We start from the raw sequence: 24,804 nt of genomic DNA, 5'->3' as shown, positions 1-24,804 counted from the left end.
TTTAATGTCATTCAATTTGGTCTGCCACATCATTTAATGTGGTCTATCACTTCATTCAATTTGGCCCGCCATGGCATTCAGTGTGGTCCACCACATCATTTAATGTGGTACACTACGTCATTTAATGTTGCCCAATTCATCATTTAAAGTGGCCCGTTACGTTATTTAATGTCATTCAATTTGGTCCGCCACATCATTTAACGTGGTCTATCACTTCATTCAATTTGGCCCGCCATGGCATTCAGTGTGGTCCACCACATCATTTAATGTGGTACACTACGTCATTTAATGTTGCCCAATTCATCATTTAAAGTGGCCCGCCACGTCATTTAATGTCATTCAATTTGGTCTGCCACATCATTTAATGTGCTCCATCACGTCATTAAAATATGGCCCACCATGTCTTTTATTGTGGCCGGCTATGTCATTTAATTTGGTCTGTCACATCATTTAGCGTGGTCTGTCACGTCATTTAACGTGGTCTGCCACATCATTCAATGTGGCCCGCCATGTCATTCAGTGTGGTCCACCACATCATTTAATGTGGTACACTACGTCATTTAATGTTGCCCAATTCATCATTTAAAGTGGCCCGCCACGTCATTTAATGCATACTTGCCAACCTTGAAACCTCCAATATCGGGAGGTGGGGGGCGGGGCGTGGTTGAGGGCGTGGTTAAGAGGAGAGTATATTTACAGCTAGAATTCACCAACTCAAGTATTTCATATATATATATATATATATATATATATATATATATATATATATATAGTATATATATATAGTATATATATATATATATATATTTATTTATTTATTTATTTATTTATTTATTTTATTATATATATAAATAAAAGAAATACTTGAATTTTAGTGTTCATTTATTTACACATATACACACACACAACACTCATCTACTCATTGTTGTACTTGAAAGTACAATGCTTTGTTAAGGGTTGAATTGTCCATCCTCTTTCTATTCTCTGTCACTATTTTTCTAACCATGCTGAACACCCTCTCTGATGATGCATTGCTGTGTGGCACGCACAAAAGTGCTTTCATCAAATGCACGAGAGTGTGGAATCTTCCATCTCTCCCTAGCATGGCCCAAAACCGGTCAATCCTTGCTTCCTGGGGAAGATCTTCCCTGGCAAGCAATTGTTAATCCAGTACTTGTACCCGGAGGCTGGTCAGGTCTAATCGCAGCTGCGGCAGACTTTTTTTTTGGGGGGCATGGCCTCCAGCTCCGGCTGAATACCGGGAGTTTGTCGGGAGAAAATCTCTGTCGGGAGGTTGTCGGGAGAGGCGCTGAATATCGGGATTCTCCCACTAAAAACGGGAGGGTTGGCAAGTATGATTTAATGTCATTCAGTTTGGTCTGCCACATCATTTAATGTGCTCCATCACGTCATTGGGGCGGCGTGGCGAAGTTGGTAGAGTGGCTGGGCCAGCAATCGGAGGGTTGCTGGTTACTGGGGTTCAATCCCCACCTTCTACCATCCTAGTCACGTCCGTTGTGTCCTTGGGCAAGACACTTCACCCTTGCTCCTGATGGCTGCTGGTTAGCGCCTTTCATGGCAGCTTCCGCCATCAGTGTGTGAATGGGTGAATGTGGAAATACTGTCAAAGCGCTTTGAGTACTTTGAAGGTAGAAAAGCGCTATACAAGTATAACCCATTTATCATTTATCATTTATTAAACACGGCCTACCATATCTTTTATTGTGGCCCGCTATGTCATTTAATTTGGTCTGTCACATCATTTAGCGTGGTCCGTCACGTCATTTAACGTGGTCTGCCACATCATTCAATGTGGCCCGCCATGTCATTCAGTGTGGTCCACCACATCATTTATTGTGGTACACTACGTCATTTAATGTTGCCCAATTCATCATTTAAAGTGGCCGGCTACGTCATTTAATGTCATTCAATTTGGTCTGCCACATCATTTAATGTGGTCCATCACGTCATTAAACATGCTTGCTAACTCCTTCTTCCTCTCATGCCTTTCAGGACCCGGCTGGCATCTTTGAGCTGGTTGAACTGGTTGGGAATGGCACCTACGGTCAAGTGTACAAGGTAAGGCTTTTGGATCGTCACAGACCGTTCTTTCCTCATGTGTTGTGTATTCTCTTTAAGCTCATTCAACTGTAAACACTTCCAGGTGTGGATCTAGCTTTAGCATCAACGCTAACTAACACAGTTGCTATGTCTCAGTTGGCGCCCTCCCTTCAGTGCACTTCAATGTGCATACTCTGTGATTGCTGAGTATGCAAAGTTTGACAGTGTCCCAAATCGATTACTGTTCAGAAATGAGGACGGTAATATGTACCTGCTTCTAAGTGGAAGTGCAAAAGTGCGTGCAGCCTTTTGAGTGCATCGGTGCGTTCACACTGAAAAGTGCACTATCAGTACCCACTTACCACCCTGGGCTATGGAGCGCGAAAGGAGGGACTAACCTTATTAATGGGATCATATTCATCAAATCGATCAGTCAGAATCAGGTTCCCTCTGTCAACAGGTGTCCCGCAAAGTTCCGTTTTGAGGCCTTTGCTATTTTCCCTGTACATAAACAACCTCTCTTCAGTTTGTCCCACTGTTTTAATCTTCATGTGTGCAGAGGATACTGTTATTTATACACAGTTTAAAAACACAACTCAAGTGGCTGATTAACATACACAAGTCTATGGCTCGTGTTTCAGAATGACTTTTAACCTATCTTGCTTAAAAGTTATAAGTAGACCTCTGCATAACATTGAATCGTTATTAGAGATGTCCGATAATGGCTTTTTTGCTGATATCCAATATTGTCCAAATCTTAATTAATGAATTACCGATACCGATATATACGGTTGTGGAATGAACACATTATTATGCCTAATTTTGTTGTGATGCCCCGTTGGATGCATTAAACAATGTAACAAGGGTTTCCAAAATAAATCAACTCAAGTTATGGAAAAAAATGCCAACATGGCGCTGCCATATTTATTATTGAAGTCACAAAGTGCATTATTTGTTTTAACATGCCTCAAAACAGCAGCTTGGAATTTGGGACATGCTCTCCCTGAGAGAGCATGAGGAGGTTGAGGTGGGGGGGGGGGGGGGTAGAGGGTAGCGGGGGGTGTATATTGTAGCGTCCCGGAAGAGTTAGTGCTGCAAGGGGTTCTGGGTATTTGTTCTGTTGTGTTTATGTTGTGTTACGGTGCGGATGTTCTCCCGAAATGTGTTTGTCATTCTTGTTTGGTGTGGGTTCACAGCGTGGCGCATATTTGTAACAGTGTTAAAGTTGTTTATACGGCTACTCTGTGTGACCTGTATGGCTGTTGACCAAGTATGCATTGCATTCACTTGTGTGTGTGTGAAAAGCTGCAGATATTATGTGACTGGGTCGGCACGCAAATGCAGTGCCTTTAAGGTTTATGGCGCTCTGTACTTCTCCCTACGTCCGTGTATCACTCCGTACAGCGGCGTTTTAAAAAGTCATACATTTTACTTTTTGAAACCGATACCGATAATTTCCGATATTACATTTTAAAGCATTTATCGGCCGATATTATCGGACATCTCTAATCGTTATCAACATTGAAGAAAATAAATAAGAGATACATTTACATCAACTTACAATAACTTTATTAACATTGTTTTTAGTGTGAAACACAGAAAAAGTGCATCAATTTTCCTGAAGTAAAAAAAAAAAAAATCCCTATTTATACTATAAACATTTTTTGACCGAAAATGAGGAAGTCAGGATTAATGCTACACTGAGCACGTTTTGTAGGTGGACCCGTCTAACTCAACTGTTCTAACCCACCTGTGCTGACAATTGTTCCGATACCTTTGTACTATAAAATCTGTACTACGGTTTAGTTCAGGGGTGCCCAAACGTTTTGCCCTCGAGAGCCAAAGTGAAAATGTGCCAATGAGCCGCGGGCCAAAGACAGCGATTTTAAGTAGGGGTTGTCCCGACGCACCTTTTTCTCCTCCAATACATTACGATATCGGAGCCTTGAGTACTGGCCGATATCGAAATTGATCCGATGTGATATCAGGAGGAATTATTTTGTAGTGTGGAATGTAAGAAAAGGTTTGATCAGATAAAGTTTGTCAAACAGAACAATGTTCAACATGAAAAACACTAACTTTTTTATTATTTATCGCCTGGAATGGACTTATGCTGTTTTTAAGTTGAAGTGAAAAGGTAGTTTATTAAGTTAAGCTCCTGACGCAGTCTGTTGAATAATGCTGACACGCTTGTTACTGAATACTTTGCCTTTGAGCCTTTGTATTATGCAACTATAGTTATTTGATACTTGCTTGTATTGACAAATGTGCTGTTTTAGACTCCAAAATTGTTCAATGAAGGACACTTATTACATATTTTTTGCTTGCGTGCTATTTTGTGCTTAGTTGTTGTGTAGCAGCTCGCTCTTGGTAGCCGACAGTAAAGCCTACAATGTTTACTTTTTGTAAATGAGTTGACTAAAATCGAAGAAAAGACTACCGTAACCTTGTGTGTTTATTGGAGGACGTTAGGATTTTAAATGGACTGCTTGTATCGGAGCACATATATTAGATATTTTACATGCAAACTGTTATCATCTGATACTTGTTTTTTTGCTGATCACATGCTGATATCCCATATCACATGTGTCAAGGTCCGGGGGCCAGATGTGGACCACCACTTCATTTTATTTGGCCCTCGAAAGCCTGGAAATTATATGTATCAATAAAGTACTGTAACTTTTCTCACTAAATGTAATCTTTCTTTCTATTTTGGGAGAAAACAAATATATGTACTCCATGTGATCTCAAATTATGTTAACTTAAATATTGTCTAATTATGCAAAAATATCCTATCAAATATTAAAACCATGTTTTGAATAAATAAATACTAATAATAATGATTTCAAAGGAAGTTATCCATCAAATCGTGCAATGTAAAAGTAGCAATATATTTCATGGTAAAATTGTGAAATTGACTTCGGTTTTACAGCATTTTTCTCTAAATTAAAAAAGCTGTACTTTTTTTTACTTTAATAAACTGTGCTGCCGTTTTGGCATTTACAGTAATACACTGAAAAATCTACAGTTGTTGATTTGCAGTAAAAAAAAACAAAAAAAAACTGGCATCTGAGGTGCCAAAATGTTACTATAAAATTGCATTTTTAAAAATTTACAATAAAAAGAAAAAAGTTAATTTTACAGTAAAATTCTGGCAACTGAGCTTTTTTTTAACCATAAAAACAGCAGTACTGTTTTTTCATTTACAGTAATATACACTACATTTTGAGGTGAAACTATTGCAATTTACCATATTTTCTTTACATTTTGGTTTAAAAAAAATCTACCAATAAAATGCATTAAAAAATTGTGTGATAATAGTATTCACTGTTAGGCGCGGCCCTCTGGGGCCAAACATAACTGCCATGTGGCCCTCAGTGAAAACAACTTTAACACCTCTGTCCTATATCAATGTTTGATCAGGACACCCCTTATTTTAAATTTTAAACACAAATAACCAAAATGTAAATAATAAAGTTTCCACCCTTTGGCCAAAGCCAAACAAAACGACTCAGCGGGCCAAATTTGGCCCAGGGGCCCCACTTTGGGCACCCTGGTTTAGTTTATATGTACAAACAACAGGAGTTTTATAGTGAAATATATTTTTCTGCTCTTTCAATCAAATTGATTGTTTCACTGTATATTTTTAGGTAGACAATTTTATTTTAAAAATAGCCTTTTGGCTAAATCTGGTACATTTACTGCAATGTTGGTTATTATTATAATGTACCTGTTAAATATACCAATGAATAAATAAACATGACATAAATGCGGCTGAAGAGTAGTAAACAAAACATTGAAAATCCACACGCTCAGAAACTATATTGGAGTGTGTTGGCGGAAGAGCTTGTGGAAACAAAGATATTCCAGGGAGTAGACGGAGGTAAAGGGAGTTCAGGTGTCAGGCGTGATGTTGTGGACACGTGACAATTACGCCGGCGCGTAGAATGTAAGGCCTGTCGGGACCTGAACAGTGTTGTTGTGCTGGAGGCTGCAGCAGCTGAAAAAGAAGAAGTCATGTGACGTCCACGGCAGTGTTGCAGGAAGTGAGATAAGCCCACAAAGATCGGATCGCTTCCTTTCGCCTTTTATCTTGCCACATTTTTATTGCTTGGCGGTGGCGATGGCGGTGACAGGTCGGTGCCGCTCGGCCCCGCAATCTCAACCTGCATTTGACTCGTCTGGACAAAACAAGTGTTTATATACAGCATGTTGTGCTTATAGATACAATTAGTTGATGCTGTGACATAGATATAGAGCAGACCAGGGCAAAATACGGCCCGCTGGCCACACGGGGCCCATTAAGATTTTCAATCCGGCCCGCTGGACGTTGTAAATAATTTTTTTAGACCTTTAACATCAAAACTGTAGCCGCCATTATGATGTGCAGTGCTGGTTTTTTTTATTTGTATTTTTTTTGTTTTTTGTTTTTTTTTGTCATAAAGAAATACAATCATGTGTGCTTACGGACTGTATCCCTGCAGACTGTATTGATCTATATTGATATATAATGTATATATTGTGTTTTTTATGTTGATTTAATTAAAAAAAAAAAAAAAACAATTTATTTTTAATTTTTATTTTTTTTAAATTTCTTGTGCGGCCCGGTACCGGGCTGTGGCCCGGTGGTTGGGGACCACTGATCTACATAACAGGTGTCAAACTCGTTTTCATTGAGGGCCACATAGCAGTAATGGCTGCCTTCATAGGGCCACTTTTTTATGAATTGAAATTATGCATGCGGGCAATAACTTGTGATTAATCATCAAAAAAAACTATCATTGGACAGCATTGCTATAAATATGTACCAGTAATCCCCTCATATTATTACATTATTGACTATGCATCTGATTTTTGCATGTACAAATTAATGGATAAATCATACATAAAGGTGACAGGTAAATATTCAACTGTTTATTTGTATTTTTACTAACATATTTTTGTAATACACTATGTAATAATGTAATATTTGGCATGATTAGATAACGTTTAAAGATACTCATTTTTTCCTGTCAAAATCGAAATAATGATTTTAATTTAGTTTAAAAAATTAAGTATTTTATTAACACACACTTTTCCAAGGCTTTTTAGCGGGCCTCATACAATGATGTGGCGGGCCAGATCTGGCCCCCGGGCCTTGAGTTTGACACCTGTGATCTACATCACCTATATGATTTGGCTGGACAGTTTAAAAAAAAAAAAATGGTTTTTTGATTTTTTTTAATCGATTTAAAATAATTAAAAAATAAGAATTGTGATTCCTTTGAAAATTGGTTTATTTGACACGCCTAATAAGTCGTTTTTAGTGGGTTTTTTTGTTCATTTCATCGTTATTCCGTGTTTCCATTCTTTACACTATGAGATGAACAGTAAAATGTACACTACCGTTCAAAAGTTTGGGGTCACCCAAACAATTTTGTGGAATAGCCTTCATTTCTAAGAACAAGAATAGACTGTCGAGTTTTAGATGGAAGTTCTCTTTTTCTGGCCATTTTGAGCGTTTAATTGACCCCACAAATGTGATGCTCCAGAAACTCAATCTGCTCAAAGGAAGGTCAGTTTTGTAGCTTCTGTAACGAGCTAAACTGTTTTCAGATGTGTGAACATGATTGCACAAGGGTTTTCTAATCATCAATTAGCCTTCTGAGCCAATGAGCAAACACATTGTACCATTAGAACACTGGAGTGATAGTTTCTGGAAATGGGCCTCTATACACCTATGTAGATATTGCACCAAAAACCAGACATTTGCAGCTAGAATAGTCATTTACCACATTAGCAATGTATAGAGTGTATTTCTTTAAAGTTAAAACTAGTTTAAAGTTATCTTCATTGAAAATAAGTACATTTCAATGTGACCCCAAACTTTTGAACGGTAGTGTATAGTTTAAAAGCAGTTTGATCCTGGAACAGACTACAATTGTCCCTAGTTCATCCTGGTTATTTGTTTTCTGAACATGACCGGGATTAACGAACTGAGAAGTAGGAATCATTCTAAATCATATGTTTTCATAACGAAACTACACCAATCTAAGTCTATGAGCAGGAACTGATGAAGCCTACTCAGATGAACGTCTTCTAAGACCAACCAAACAGTCCAGTTGTGATCGATTGAATGCCCTGAGATGGCAATGACCTGATGAATGAAAACGTCCATAGACATCCTTCATAACTAAATAATACAACATGTTTACTACCTTCTAAATATGCTTGACATGACATTACATCTTTCAGTCTCCTTTACACACCTTCCATCTAATATCACGTGACGTGGAGGGCAAGAATCCCTTCAGGCTTCTGTTTATTTACATGCATCAATGTAGATTTGAGCATATTTTCAATAATTATACAAGCTCCCATGAAAAAAATATTAAATATTTATATACTCTTATGCAAAAACATTTTCTAAAGATTTAAACCATTCATCATCCCTGAAGTCGACTGTTCAAGTTACTGCTCAAACTCACTTTAAAGTAGAAAATATTCATGTCTTTGCATCTGGAGGAGTCCACCAGTGATGGACAATGTTGGACTTATTCGTGCATCGGTAAGAAACACATTTGATTGACATCGAGTATTGTGACCGTGATGCTAATGAGAAAAATTGTAAGTTTACTTTTTGCAGTGGCTTTCTGGTACAAATAGTTGACTGACATCTACAAGTTATGTCCACAGTTTTTCAATGGTGTGAATCATATTTTCTCATTATTTAGCTAGATTGCTCAGCAATGTTTGCTTTATCAAGATTCAGTATGCTGTTGAGCCTACAAGAGCTTTATTAATGTAGTTCATCAATACTATCAAGGATATTCTTTTGACGCTAACAAATAGCCCCAATGATGCTATCTATAGCATCCACGTCGAATTAAGCACTTGGCTTTCCTGCACAACAACAACTAAGCTTTTAGTTTTTGTGTTGAAAATCGACGAGGATAATTCATAGACTGGACTATGTATCCATCCATCTTTTTCCGCTTATCCGAAGTCGGGTCGCGGTGGCAGCAGCCTAAGCAGAGAAGCCCAGACTTCCCTCTCCCCAGCTACTTCGTCAAGCTCTCGATCCCGCGGCGTTCCCAGGCCATCTGGGAGACATAGTTTCTCCAACGTGTCCTGGGTTTTCTCCGTGGCCTCCTACTGGTCGGACGCGCCCTAAACACCTCCCCAGGGAGGCGTTTGGGGATCATTCTGAGCAGATGCCTGAACCACCTCATCTGGCTCCTTTCCATGTGGAGGAGCAGGGGCTTTACTAGGGCTGCACAATTTTGAGAAAAAACATGTGTGTGTGTGTGTGTGTGTGTGTGTGTTCGTGTGTGTGTGTGTGTGTGTGTGTGTGTGTGTGTGTGTGTGTGTGTGTGTGTGTGTGTGTGTGTGTGTGTGTGTGTGTGTGTGTGTGTGTGTGTGTGACCCAGCATTAACAGCATTTCTATCAATGGGCCCACATGTATAATATCAATGTTAATGTACCTGAGAGTGTACAATAAGGGTCCATTACGATTAACTATCTGTCATTTAGCTGGGGAAACCTTACAACTACCTCTAAGGGTCTCCCTTGACCCCAGTCTATGTATTTATTTTAGTTTGTCTTTTCTTTGGCCCACCCCTATAATGGTATTCATTTTCTCTACCTCCAGTGAAAAAACATCATCTATCTATATCTTGACAAAAAACAACAATGACTTTAGGGATTTCACCATCTACGGTCCTTAATATCATCAGAAGGTTCCGAGAATCTGGAGAAATCACTGCATGTAATCAGCAAGGCTGAAAACCTGTGACCTTCGATCCCTCAGGCGGTACTGCATCAAAACCGACATCGGTGTGTAAAGGATAGCACCACATGGGCTCAGGAACACTTCAGAAACCCACTGTCAGTAACTACAGTTTGTCGCTACATCTGTAAGTGCAAGTTAAAACTCTACTATGCAAAGCGAAAGCCATTTATCAACAACACCCAGAAACGCCGCCGGCTTCGCTGGGCCCGAGCTCATCTAAGATGGACTGATGCAAAGTGGAAAAGTGTTCTGTGGTCTGACAAGTCCACATTTCAAATTGTTTTGGGAAATTTTGGACATTGTGTACTCCGGAACAAAGCGGAAAAGAACCATCCGGATTGTTATAGTTGCAAAGTTGAAAAGCCAGCATCTGTGATGGTATGGGGGTGTATTAGTGCCCAAGGCATGGGTGACTTACATGTCTGTGAAGGCACCATTAATGCTGAAAGGTACATACAGGTTTTGGAGCAACATATTTTGCCATCCAAGCAACGTTATCATGGACGCCCCTGCTTATTTCAGCAAGACAATGCCAAGCCACGTGTTACAACAGCGTGGCTTCATAGTAAAAGAGTGTGGGTACTAGACTGGCCTGCCTGTAGTCCAGACCTGTCTCCCATTGAAAATGTGTGGCGCATTATGAAGCCTAAAATACCACAACGGAGACCCCGGACTGTTGAACAACTTAAGCTGTACATCAAGCAAGAATGGGAAAGAATTCCACCGGAAAAGCTTCAAAAGTTGGTCTCGTCAGTTCCCAAACATTTACTAAGTGTTGTTAAAAGGAAAGGCCATGTAACACAGTGGTAAAAATGCCCCTGTGACAACTTTTTTGCAATGTGTTGCTGCCATTAAATTCTAAGTTAATGATTATTTGCAAAACAAAACATTTAGTTTCTCAGTTGGAACATGAAATATCTTGTCTTTGCAGTCTATTCAATTGAATATAAGTTGAAAATGATTTGCAAATCATTGTATTCTGTATTTATTTACGAATTACACAACATGCCAACTTCACTGGTTTTGGGTTTTGTATTTCTGGACTGTAAAAAAAAAAAAATCCAATAAACAAATGTTATATTCCGCTGATGACAATGCAAGCACGGAGGAGCTGCTGTCCTCTTCTCTGCCACTAGGACGTAAACACATCAGCCACGGCTGACATTGAGCACATCTCGTTAATATTTACATTTGTTTTATTTACAGAAGAGAATAGTGCGGAACATTACACCTGAGCATAGGTGAAAAATTGTCATCATTAAAACTTGTCTTTCTGCGTCAGGGTCGCCACGTCAAGACTGGCCAGCTGGCTGCCATCAAGGTCATGGACGTCACAGGAGTATGTAACACACACACACACACGCGCGTGCGCACGCTCGCACACTTGCACATGTTCTCACAAGTGTGTGTATGTGTCAGGATGAGGAGGAGGAGATTAAAGCGGAGATTAACATGCTGAAAAAGTACAGCCACCACAGGAACATCGCCACCTATTACGGCGCCTTCATCAAGAAGAATCCTCCCGGCATGGACGACCAGCTATGGGTTTGTACCGTTACCTTGGTGTAGCGCAGTTACAGTGCATATTAGAGGTGTCCAAAGTGCGGCCCGGGGGCCATTTGCGACGTGACACATTCTAAAAATATTACTACAAAAAAACTAGTGCTGTCAGGTGATAGATTTTTTTAATTACCATATTTTTCGGACTATAAAGCGCGCTTAAAATTATTTCATTTTCTCAAAAATGGACAGTGCGCCTTATAACCCGGTGCGCCTAATGTACGGGAAAATTCTGGTTGTGCTTACCGACCTCGAAGCAATTTTATTTGGTACATAATGTAATGGTAAGTGTGACCAGCAGATGGCAGTCACACATAAGAGATACATGTAGACTTAAAGTTAAAGTACCAATGATTGTCACACACCCACTAGGTGTGGCGAAATTATTCTCTGCATTTGACCCATCACCCTTGATCACCCCCTGGTAGGTAAGGGGAGCAGTGAGCAGCAGCGGTGGCCACACCCAGGAATAATTTTTGATGATTTAACCCCCAATTCCAACCCTTGAGGCTGAGTGCCAAGCAGGGAGGTAATGGGTCCCATTTTTATAGTCTTTGGTATGACTCAGCCGGGGTTTGAACTCACATCCTACCGATCTCAGGGCGGACACTCTAACCACTAGGCCACTGAGTAGGTGCAAAATGACGCCAATTAACACCAAAACTTTAAATGTTCCATTGAAAATAAAGAACATTACACACAGCGCTCAAAAATCTGTCAAAATGTTTTAGTACAACTTTGAAGCCGCACCGCTTGATGGATTGTCGGCCCATTACGGCTACCGTAGTCAGAGCTACAAGTATTACTATGGTGTGTGTGCAAGGACCGCAAAATGGCACCCATTAGCAGACATATTATCTGGCATTTTGTTTCACAATATTATGCAAAACCATTTTTTCTTACCTTCTGGTACCTGCTGATGTGTATTTGGGATCTGCATAAGTCATAATATGACCCCTTTGATGCGCCTTATAATCCGGTGAGCCTTTTGTATGGAAAAAAGACCTGAATAGACCTGCTCATCGGCAGTGCGCCTTATGGTCCGGAAAATACGGTATTGTAAAAATATTATTGCAAAAAAACTCTGTCGGGTAATTAATTTTTTTTAATTAGATGAATCAAACTCTAAACATGTGATTGATCATGATTAATCACAGGTTATTATTTGCTTTCATAAATACAATTTGCTGAAGAATATAACCCAATATTTGGGTAAAAATGCAATTTTGCACTACAAAAATTCATTTTTGAACAATTTATTTCCCATGAATGTGTTTTAGTACAAAACATGCCCTTTCTAATGCTGACATTGGCACTAATTCCATAGTTCTGGACCTAAAAATGATGTCCAAACGTAAAACTTACCCCAAACGAGATACAGAAGTGATTTTAGGCTTGTTTTCTGACCATTTTCAGTACATTTTGGACATTTTTTCGGACACACAGACAGGACTTGTCCCCCTTCAACAAGTAAGATAAAAATAGAAAAAATAATAGTAAAGAAATAAAGTAAAAAGAGGTACCGTATTTTTCGGAGTATAAGTCGCACCGGCCGAAAATGCATAATAAAGAAGGAAAAAAACATACCGTATTTTTCGGACTATAAGTTTGCAGCTTTTTTCATAGTTTGGCCGGGCTTCAGTGCGACTTATGTTTTTTTCCTTCTTTATTATGTATTTTCGGCAGGTGCGACTTATACTCCGAAAAATACGGTATATAAGTCGCACTGGAGTATAAGTCGCATTTTTCGGGGAAATTTATTTGATAAAACCCAACACCAAGAATAGACATTTGAAAGGCAATTTAAAATACATAAAGAATAGTGAACAACAGGCTGAATAAGTGTACGTTATATGAGGCATAAATAACCAACTGAGAACGTGCCTGGTATGTTAACGTAACATATTATGGTAAGAGTCATTCAAATAACTATAACATATAGAACATGCTATATGTTTACCAAACAATCTGTCACTCCTAATCGCTAAATCCCATGAACTCTTATACGTCTAGTCTCTTACGTGAATGAGCTCAATAATATTATTTGATATTTTACGGTAATGTGTTAATAATTTCACACATAAGTCGCTCCTGAGTATAAGTCGCACCCCCGGCCAAACTATGAAAAAAACTGCGACTTATAGTCCGAAAAATACGGTAGACTTTAAAACCAGTTCAATATACAGATTGCAAATGCACTTTCGGCAAAAATGTTGTGTGAATGCTGGAGAGCCAAAGCCAAACTGAAAGGCCAGCAGTTAGCACTCTATCCAAATAGTGTCAAATAACACGAAAAATGAGCTAAAGAAAAACCTAGCATGCTAATGGTGCTATGCTAACAATAGCATGATTAAGGTTAGCGTTGATGAAATACCAAAATATGACACTGAGGTGTATACCTGCTAAATCAGCTAAAAAAAAATTAGCATGCTAAAATGCTAACTGTAACATGTGTCAAGTACCAAAATATATTACTCAGGTGTGTGTACCTGGAAGATAGTTTAAAAGGCTAGCCTGCTAATGTTAGCATGCATCAAGTACCAAAATATGACTGAGCTAAAAAAAAAAAAAGGCTAGTACGCTAACTTTAGCATGCTAAAAGGTATCATTTGTCAAGTAACAAAATATTTAACGCTGATGTGTATACCTGCAGAATTAGCCAAAAAAAAAGCTAGCATGTTAATATTAGAACGCTAATGATTGTGCCGCAGGTTTTTAAAAATGAGCTAGGAACCGCACTTTGGACACCTCTGGGGTTGGAGGCTGTCCCTAATTTAGCCGGGGGCTAATCGCGTCTTAGAGACACGCATCTCTATAGCATTGAAGCTACAAACACGCAAAACGACGTGTTGCTGCTAATAGTGCTGACTTTGGTGTGGTGTGCTCCAGCTGGTGATGGAGTTCTGCGGGGCCGGCTCAGTGACGGACCTCATCAAGAACACCAAAGGGAACTCCCTGAAGGAGGAATGGATCGCTTACGTGTGCAGGGAGATCCTCCGGGTGAGCTCGCAGCGCGGCAGCCAAACGCCGCAGTCACTCACGCACGCGTGTCGTCCTTGCAGGGTCTCACCCACCTCCACCAGCACAAGGTCATCCATCGGGACATCAAAGGTCAGAACGTGCTGCTGACAGAGAACGCCGAGGTCAAGCTAGGTGAGCAAAATGACTTTTTTAGGTAAATGAAATTGATGATGAATTGATATATATGTGTGTGTGTGTGTGTGCAGTGGATTTTGGTGTGAGCGCCCAGCTGGATCGCACGGTGGGACGGAGGAACACGTTCATCGGGACGCCATATTGGATGGCCCCGGAGGTCATCGCGTGTGACGAGAACCCAGACGCCACCTACGACTTCAAGGTAGGGAGCGTGCACGTGTTTGTAAGGCGGTCCCAGGGGGGCAGTTTTTATTGGCCCTTATACAAATACAATACATTCTTTATTAAAAGTGCGGCCCGCAGCTCATTTTCTAACAGTCCGTGGCACATTTTAAATATGCGTTTACCAAAAAAAACATAAAATAGTGGAATAAAAGGGCAAACGTGAACTGTAACGAGAAAAAGTTGCATTGTTGACTCTGATAACACAAAGTTTTTTTTCTTTGAAACGGTCATTTATCAAAAAATAATAATGAATCAAAATCAATGTTATGAATTATTGAGCTATTTAAGGCTCCAATTACTTCACATCAAATATTGCACTTTGACAATGTTTTTTGGGGACAATATTGCACTTACTCAGTGGCCTAGTGGTTAGAGTTTCCGCCCTGAGATCGGTAGGTTGTGAGTTCAAACCCCGGCCGAGTCATACCAAAGACTATAAAAATGGGACCCATTACCTCCCTGCTTGGCACTCAGCATCATCAAGGGTTAGAATTGGGGGTTAAATCACCAAAATGATTCCCGGGCGTGGCACCGCTGCTGCCCACTGCTCCCCTCACCTCCCAGGGGGTGAATAAGGGGATTGGTCAAATGCAGAGGACAAATTTCACCACACCTAGTGTGCGTGACAATCATTGGTACTTTAACTTAACTGTAACATTTTATGTTTTTGCCATAATAAAATACATTTTTTTAAACAAAAAGAGTACAGATGGAATATGTCACTGGACACATGATGACTTAAATTATGATCATTGTATGATCCAGTAACTACTTGGTATTGGATCGATACCCAAATTTGTGGTTACATTCAAAACTAGAGATATCCGCTAATATCGGACTGCCGATATTATCGGCCGATAAATGCTTTAAAATGTAATATCGGAAATTATCGGTATCGGTTTCAAAATTATCGGTATCGGTTTCAAAAAGTAAAATTTATGACTTTTTATAACACCGCTGTGTACACAGTTGTAGGGAGAAGTACAGAGCGCCAATAAACCTTAAAGGCACTGTCTTTGCGTGCCGGCCCAGTCACATAATATCGACGGCTTTTCACACACAGAAGTGAATGTTATCATACTTGGTCAACAGCCATACAGGTCACACTGAGGGTAGCCGTATAAACAACTTTAACACTGTTACAAATAGCGCCACACTGTGAACCCACACCAAACAAGAATGACAAACACATTTCGGGAGAACATCCGCACCGTAACACAACATAACCACAACAGAACAAATACCCAGAACCCCTTGCAGCACTAACTCTTCCGGGACGCTACAATATACACCCCCCGCTACCTCCTCTCTACCACACTCTTTTGGGTCCCCGATAATTTTAGGGGGATTTTTCTTTTAAAAGCTGTCATCGCTTTGAAAATAATAATGAATCAAAATCAATGTTGCTATGATTCATTTACCTATTTAAGACTCCGATTACTTCACATCAAAAATATTACCCTTTGAAATATTTCTAGTGGGAAATATTGCATATTTTGTGTGTTCGCCGTACAAAAAACAAAGTTTGCTTTGACAAAAAGGCATAAAACAAACAACAAAAAAACAGGAACAACTGATAAAAACTTATAATTGACGCATAGATCTGATGTTTATCTACGAGATTTAAGAGTGAATGTAAAAAAAAAGAAAAAAGTATGACTTATTTTTAACACACTCTTTTGGGTCTCCTATAATTTTAGTGTGATTTTTGTTTTAAAAACTGTCATTGCTCTAAAAATAATAATGAATCAAAATCAACGTTGCTATGATGTATTGACCAATTAAAGGCTCCAATTACTTCACATAAAAAATTGTATAATGGACGGATAGTTCTGAAGTTGATCTAGAGATTTAAGAGTGAACGTACTTTTTGTTTTAAAAACTGTCATTGCTTTAAAAATAATATTGAATCAAAATCAATGTTGTTATGAATTATTGACCTATTTAAGGCTCCAATTACTTCACATCAAATATTCCACTTTGTAATATTTTATGTGGGAAATATTGCATATGTTGTGTTTTTGCCAAACCAAACATGGGGTTTTCTTTATCAAAAAGGGCATAAAACATTAAAAAAATAACTTTGTCAACAGATCGATCTGAAGTTGATCTACAGATATAAGCATTGAAAAAAAAGTTTATATATATGACTTATTTTTGACATTTTTATGACTGAGAACCTGGGACTAAACTTGAGTGGTTAAAAAAATTATTTTATGTCTTGAAAATGAAAAATATCAAAGAGGGCCCCAGATGCTTAGATTTGTCTGTTTGCAGCCCTCAGTGTCAAAAGTGTGGACAGCCCTGAGATATATTATTAGATATTACACTCACTTGTCAGCTGCACCACAAAGCTACGATATAGAGCAGGGGTGTCAAACTGGTTTTCACTGAGGGCCACATCGCAGTTACCTCAACCATGAATCATTTATGATTATAAATATATAGTACGCATTTGATTGTTATATTTTTTTACAGACGCTGTAAAAAAAAAAATTATTTAGTTTTTGCGGTAAAAACTGGCTGCTCAGTCGCCACAATTGTACCATAAAATTCACGGCGGTTTTACAGCATTTTGCTGAAAATGGGAAAAACTTTTTTCTTTTATCATAAAATCTGTAGTTTTTTTTACAGTGTACAGTTTCATGGATATTTTTTTTTTTTTATAGAGGTTTATTTGAAATAGGGACAGATACAAAAACATAGACATCTGAAACAGTTATCCGATGCATGCATCACAGTGTTTGTAGCCAAAGCTAATTTACAACACTTGTCCCCAACAACAACAACAACAACAACAACATAGATCCAACATCATTAAAATAGGAAAATAAAAAATAGAGTGAGTTGATAATAATGATAATAGTAATAACACAGACAAAGTGCAAACTAGATAAAAGCCAATAATAATAATAATAACACAGACAAAGTGCAGACTAGATAAAAACCAATTAGTAAAAATGAGTAAAAACTAAACATGGGAACACGATTGTTGCTCAACTAGCCATAATTTTGTTTGTTTTTTGAAAGTGACAAGTGCAGGTATACTTTTCAAAGTGTCCGGTAAAGAGTTCCATAGTTGTGGTCCTTTTATTGAAAAGGCAGTCTGGGCAAAAGATGTTCTACGGAATGGAACACAACAGTTGCCTTTTGACACTGCTCGGGTGGTAGATCTGGTACCACTTTGCAGTCTTGTAATTGCCTTGCAGAGCAATTGGGGAGCAGAGTTATGCAAGCATTTAAAAACCAGTTTGACTGTGTGTAACAAAATAAAATTGGTAAAACTTAAAATATTGTATTTGGTTAAAATTTGGCAATGATGATATCGTATACTCTTCTTGTCTAGAACTTTCAAGGTGCGGTTATAAAGACACTCAATGGTCTTGATTGATGACTGGTGTGCCTGGGACCATGTGGTTAAGCCATAAGATATGTGTGACAGAATCATTGCATTCATAAAAGTAAAAGCACAGCTAAGAGTTAAGCAGTGTCTTATAATCTTAAAACAGCCTAGGTTTGCCCTCAGGGTTTTACACATCTTCTTAATGTGACTTTTAAAATTCAGCTGATAGTCTATGATTATGCCCAAATATTTGACTTCAGGTACTTGTTCAATGACCTCCTCATTAATTTTTATATTCAGGTTTGTTTGAGGTAGCTTTTTTATGGAGAAGCAGACAGAGTTAGTCTTTTTAGTGTTTAGGGTTAAACAGGATGACTCCAGCCAAGATGCTATTTTGTCTAATTGAGCATTTAACTTCTCAGCAACTAGAGTACAGGTCTTACCTGATGTATATACCACTGTGTCATCCGCATACATCTGTAAATCTATATCTGTGCATACATCTGGTAGGTCATTGATGTATAGACTGAATAGTATAGGTCCCAAGACACTACCCTGAGGTATCCCTGTTTCTATTTTGCGGAAGGAAGATCTCACATTATTAATGGTGACACATTGTTCACGGCCCTTTAGATATGACTCAAACCAGGACAATGACTGTTTGGATAAATTGAATTTAGTTAGTTTTGAAATTAAAATGTCATGATTGACTGTATCAAATGCTTTTTTTAAGTCTAGAAATACTGCACCGACCACCTGTCCTTTGTCAAGAGAATGTTTGATCCTTTCAGTTAAAAAACAAGTGGCAGATTCTGTAGAATGGTTATGTCTGAATCCGAATTGTAGGGGAGTCAAATAGTGATTTGTCTCAAGGTGGTGCATTAGTTGTTCCGAAACAATCTTCTCCAGGACTTTAGATAAAACTGGAAGAAGGCTGATAGGTCTATAGTTAGATGTCATTCCAGCATCACCAGATTTTAAAAGTGGTATTACCTGTGCAGTTTTCCATCCATCTGGGAATTGCCCAGTTTTAATGGAAATATTAATAAGATGGGTAAGAGGCTGTATAAGGATGCCGCTATATTTTTTAAGAAAAGCTGTGTCTAGGTTATAAATATCCTTTGAGTATGTGGTGTTTAGGTCATGTATGACATTTAGGACAGTTGTCTGACTAACCTCCTTGAGCTGAAATGAGCTGTCTTGTTCATTAGGTATGTCTGTTGTTTGATCATCATTAGTCCTACAAGAGAAACCAGAGGAAAGGTTTTTGACAGATTCTATAAAGAATTTATTGAACTCATTTGAGACTTGTGTACAATCAGTAATGATTTTGTCTCCTACTTTAAGTTTATATTGGGTTTGGGTGGTGTTACCCTCTGGGTTTAATAGGCTGTGTAGTAGTTTCCAGATCATTTTGCCATTTCCTTTGGCCTCTAATAGCATGTGGATGTAGTAGTTTGATTGGGACATTCTGAGCTGTTTAACTACTTGATTACGCAAGCCTTTAAATATTTTCAAATCAGTGTCACTACGAGTTTTGACAAAAGTTTTTAAGGCATAATCTCTCTTTTTCATTAATTTCCGGATATCATCATTAATCCATGGTAATTGAAATTTTCTGTGGGATTTTTTTCGCTTTCTAATAAATTTATCAATAATGCGTCCGATAGTAGACATTAGCTGATTACAACAGGCTGATAACATGATAACATGCTTTGCAATCATAAATCAGATATTTATTATTGTTGTTTTTATTTCACCCTAAAAAAAAAAAATTTTGAACACAACACTTTTCCACTTTGCATCAGTCCATCTTAGATGAGCTCTGGCCCAGGGAAGCCAGCGGCGTTTCTGGGTGTTGTTGATAAATGGCTTTGGCTTTGCATAGTAGAGTTTTAACTTGCACTTACAGATGTAGCGACGACCTGTAGTTACTGACAGTGGTTTTCTGAAGTGTTCCTGAGCCCATGTGGTGATATCCTTTACACACTGATGTCGCTTTTTGATGCAGTACCGTCTGAGGGATCTAAGGTCACAGGCATTCAATGTTGGTTTTCGTCCTTTTTTCAGATTTTCTGAACCTTTTGATGATATTACGCACCGTAGATCATGAAATCCCTAAATTCCTTGCAATAGCTCGTTGAGAAATGTTGTCCTTAAACTGTTGGACAATTTGCTCACGCATTTGTTCACAAAGCGGTGACCCTCGCCCCATCCTTGTTTGTGAATGACTGAGCATTTCATGGAAGCTGCTTTTATACCCAATCATGGCACCCACCTGTTCCCAATTAGCCTGTTAAACCTGTGGGATGTTCCAAATAAGTGTTTGATGAGCATTCCTCAACTTTCTCAGTCTTTTTTGCCACTTGTGCCAGCTTTTTTGAAACATGTTGCAGGCATCAAATTCCAAATGAGCTAATATTTGCAAAAAATAACAAAGTTTACCCGTTTGAACGTTAAGTATGTTGTCTTTGAAGTCTATTCAATTGAATATAAGTTGAAAAGGATTTGAAAATCATTGTATTCTGTTTTTATTTACCATTTACACATGTCAACTTCACTGGTTTTGTGTTTTGTATAATAGTGTAAAATGTGTTGCATTATTAGATACTATTAAGGTTTAAAAGAGATGCAATTGCATTCAATAAACATATTTTGAAAGAACAAATATAGGCCGGGGGTCGTCGTAAGCCGCTGTACTTTGAAGATGGTGCCGAGTGTCTGAATCCGACAGTTTTAGGTGTAACTGTACAACATGAGCTACAGAGCAAGCCTAAAATGTTTGCATGCTTACATAAAATTGCTAATACGCACTGCTGATTGGCTGTTACCGCTCTGCGTGTAACCAATCAGATGGTTCTGTGAGTGGGACAATGCAGGGTGCTGCAGAGACGTACTGACAGAGGCAGAACGAAGCGTAGCAGCATGTTAACACGTTAGTTTAGGCGGGTATCACACTAACAGTTAACAGTTGTCACATACCAAGTTATATGACTCTAGGGTAAGCGGTTACAAAATTAGCTCAAAAAGCTAACACTTTAATGCTAGTTTAGATAGCAATTACGTAAATAATAATGTAGAAAAAGTGCCTCCTTGCCCCTGCCGCATTCTTCAGTTTGCCGCTGAAATGTTCTGAAGTCAGAGTGGGAAGAAGTGGAAGAATGCAAGCGGGGACAGATGGCGGATATTTTTATGACTTAACAAGTACACTGAGCAGTTAGCTTGTTAGCACGTTAGCTACGGGAACATTGCTCTCTCTCTCTCTCTCTCGTGCAGAGTGATCTGTGGTCGCTCGGCATCACGGCCATAGAGATGGCGGAGGGAGCGCCACGTAAGTGTCGAACGTCTTCGCCGCGCTCTCGTTCACCCCTTTCTTCACGCCGTCTTCCTTTCTCTCCTCAGCGCTGTGCGACATGCACCCCATGAGAGCGCTCTTCCTCATCCCCAGAAACCCCGCCCCCAGACTCAAGTCAAAGAAGTGGTGAGTCATGTGATAAAACAAACTTGAGTATTGGGTAATATTGGTTTTCAAACTTTTTTCGCCAAGTATCACCTCAAAAAAAAAAAGGCTCTCCAAGTACCACCATAATGACCAACAATAAAATACAGTAGCGTAGTAGGCCCAAGTATTCATGAAAAACAAGACTAAGGTTTTATTTAACAAGTCTATTTAATAATTTGTCCAGTGTACAATGACACACAGTTTGAACAGTAACACTGTGTTTGAATATAGGAAAATATATTGATGACACATTTTGGCTGTGTCCCTCAAACATGACAGTGACAATCACGTACATTATCACTGGAGGACGGGGACAAGCTAAACATGCTACACTACACACCGTAGGAGGATAATAATAAGCCATGCTAAAAGCTAAGCTAGAGCTATTGAATGTAAACATAGGGGGGCAAATCGATACAAATATCGTCAGTAACGATACCAAGTGTGATATCAATACATGGTGGCTACTACTGTGGTTAGATTGATATGTTTTGATATCACAAAATCGTTTTTGTTATTGTTTACAAACTCAGGAATTTAGTCCCCTGACACAGGACGAGTTGTAAGGGTAGAAATTAAAAGATAGAAAGCAATAGTTGGAAATAATTCATATATATTATTATAATTATAATTTTATATATATGTGTTTACTTGTATATGTATGTAAATATGTATGTGTGTGTATATATATATATATATATATATATATATATATATATATATATGCATGAGTGTGTATGTGTATGTATATGCATGAGTGTGTATGTGTATGTATATAAACATATATACATATTTATCCCCTGACCCAGGAGGACTTTAAAGGTAAAAATTAAAAGATAGAAAGCAATAGTTGGAAATAATTAATATATTATATTATATATATATATATATATATATATATAATGTGTGTGTGTACTTATATATGTATGTGTATGTATATATATATATATATTCATGTGTATGTATGTACTTATATATGTGTGTATATATATATTCATGTGTATATATGTATGCATGTATATGTTTATATAAACATAAACATACGTAATATACATATTTATACACATGTAAATATGTACATATACTGTACATATATACATGTTTATATACATGTACATATGTTTATGTATACTGTATATGTGAATGTATATATGTATGTGTATATACTGTATGTATGTATGTATTTTTATATTTACAGTATATCTGTATATATAAAATAAATAGTATATATACAACACTATATATATACACTGTATATACACACATATATGTATATACATCCATCCATTTTATACCGCTTGTCCCTTTCGGGGTCGCGGGGGTGCGGGAGCCTATCTCAGCTGCATTCAAGCGGAAGGCTGGGTAAACCCTATATGTGTCTGTGTGTGTGTGTGTATATATATATATTTATATATATATACATATATATACATATATATACACACTGTTTTTGTCTGACTAAAATTTTAATAAAAAATGTTATCGTTCAATGAAATTAAGTACTGTATCAGTATCGGCATTGAACTGCCCCTGTAACTACTTGGTATTGGATCGATATGTAGTATCACCCAAAACTAACGTGAAGTATCCAAACAACAAAATTATATGTGATTATTACATTTTAACAGAAGTGTACAACAAGTATTACCAGTAAATAGTCGATTATTAACACAATAATACAACTGAAAAGGATGCTACAGCATCATTTAACAGCCAAATTAGGAGCATTTTGAAATGGTTCTATTGTCATTCATATACCAAATAATATATTGTAATATATATCACTTTCGGAGAAGGCTGCGATATACCGTATATATCGCGATACAGAATTTGGGCCGTATCGCCCATCCCTAGTATTGGTGCAATATCAGGGCCGGTATCACGATACTTCAAGCCAATTGAATGTTTTTGGTATCGATATTATTGACATTGTTATTGGATTATTTTGATGAATTACATTTTCATTATGGCCTGCTGCGTGTCCCAAACATCGACTACAATCAGAAATTAATCAGCCCGACACGTTGGGTCTGTGAGATGCTGAGTGTTGCCGTGTTGCAGGTCCAAGAAGTTCCAGTCGTTCATCGACGGCTGCCTGGTGAAGAGTCACGGTCAGCGGCCCAGCACCGAGCAGCTCCTCAAGCATCCCTTCATCAGGGACCTTCCTAACGAGCGGCAGGTCCGCATCCAGCTGAAGGACCACATCGACCGCACCAAGAAGAGGAGGGGCGAGAGAGGTGAGGAAATCATCATCATCATCATGACCTGACCTGACCTTTGTTTCTCTCCCAGATGAGACCGAGTACGAGTACAGCGGCAGTGAGGAAGAGGACGAAGAGCGGGACATCGGCGAGCCCAGGTAGGACTACACAGCCCCTGCCTCTCCTGGCAGGACCACTTCTCACCCTCTTCTCTCGTCCTGCAGCTCAATCATCAACATTCCCGGGGAGTCCACTCTAAGGCGGGACTTCCTGCGTCTCCAGCTGGCCAATAAGGAGCGGTCGGAGCTGATCCGGCGCCAGCAGCTGGAGCAGCAGCAGAACGAGGAGCACAAGCGCCAGCTGCTGGCCGAGAGGCAGAAACGCATCGAGGAGCAGAAGGAGCAGAGGCGGCGGCTAGAGGAGGTTATTGGATTATTTTGATGAATTACGTTTTCATTATGGCCTGCTGCGTGTCCCAAACATCGACTACAATGTGAAATTAATTTAATTGAATTTTTAGGGATTCACATCCAAATCACAATTAATATTTATTCCAATTCTAAATCAATCCATAATTTGAGAATTTAGTTTAAAAAAAATTAAAAACAATAAAATAAAATATATATATAAGCTGTAAATTTAAAAAAATATATGTGTAATTTGAAAATATATATATGTAAATTAAAAATATATATGTAAATTGAGAAAAAAATATATACTGTATTTTCCGAACCATAGGACTCGACAGGTTTGCTTGGTTGAACACGCCCATAAGAACAGTAGATAGGCAACAGGTCACAGTGGTTAGGTGACCCTTCTGAAGAAGACTGCAGATGACAGTCGAAACATGTCAGGTAAAAATTCCAAAGGGGTGTCCAAACTTTTTTTACCCATAAATTATTTTTTTTTACGGTGGTGGGACTTTTTTAAAATAATATTCACAAAGTTCAGTGAGCAGGTTGTGTTATATGTGACCATGTTTGT

The 24,804-nt window shown here is 38.5% G+C and overlaps 1 protein-coding gene across 2 annotated transcripts in view; it reads left to right on the top strand.

Moving 5' to 3' along the window:
- tnikb (TRAF2 and NCK interacting kinase b) overlaps positions 1–24,804 on the top strand; it is a 60,459-nt gene that overhangs the window by 1,423 nt on the left and 34,232 nt on the right. For both annotated transcript variants that reach the window (XM_062020776.1, XM_062020775.1), the window contains exons 2-12: positions 2,014–2,079; positions 11,116–11,172; positions 11,253–11,378; positions 14,283–14,393; positions 14,456–14,546; positions 14,621–14,751; positions 21,394–21,448; positions 21,520–21,598; positions 23,681–23,856; positions 23,912–23,978; positions 24,045–24,243. In XM_062020776.1, coding sequence (XP_061876760.1) covers positions 2,014–2,079; positions 11,116–11,172; positions 11,253–11,378; positions 14,283–14,393; positions 14,456–14,546; positions 14,621–14,751; positions 21,394–21,448; positions 21,520–21,598; positions 23,681–23,856; positions 23,912–23,978; positions 24,045–24,243 — 1,158 coding nt within the window. The remainder of the gene's footprint in view (positions 1–2,013; positions 2,080–11,115; positions 11,173–11,252; positions 11,379–14,282; positions 14,394–14,455; positions 14,547–14,620; positions 14,752–21,393; positions 21,449–21,519; positions 21,599–23,680; positions 23,857–23,911; positions 23,979–24,044; positions 24,244–24,804) is intronic.

This window comes from Entelurus aequoreus, linkage group LG15, assembly GCF_033978785.1.
Source record: "Entelurus aequoreus isolate RoL-2023_Sb linkage group LG15, RoL_Eaeq_v1.1, whole genome shotgun sequence".
Classification (NCBI taxonomy): domain Eukaryota; kingdom Metazoa; phylum Chordata; class Actinopteri; order Syngnathiformes; family Syngnathidae; genus Entelurus; species Entelurus aequoreus.
Note: the sequence above shows the minus strand (reverse complement) of the source record. Positions and strands in the feature narration are given on the sequence as shown.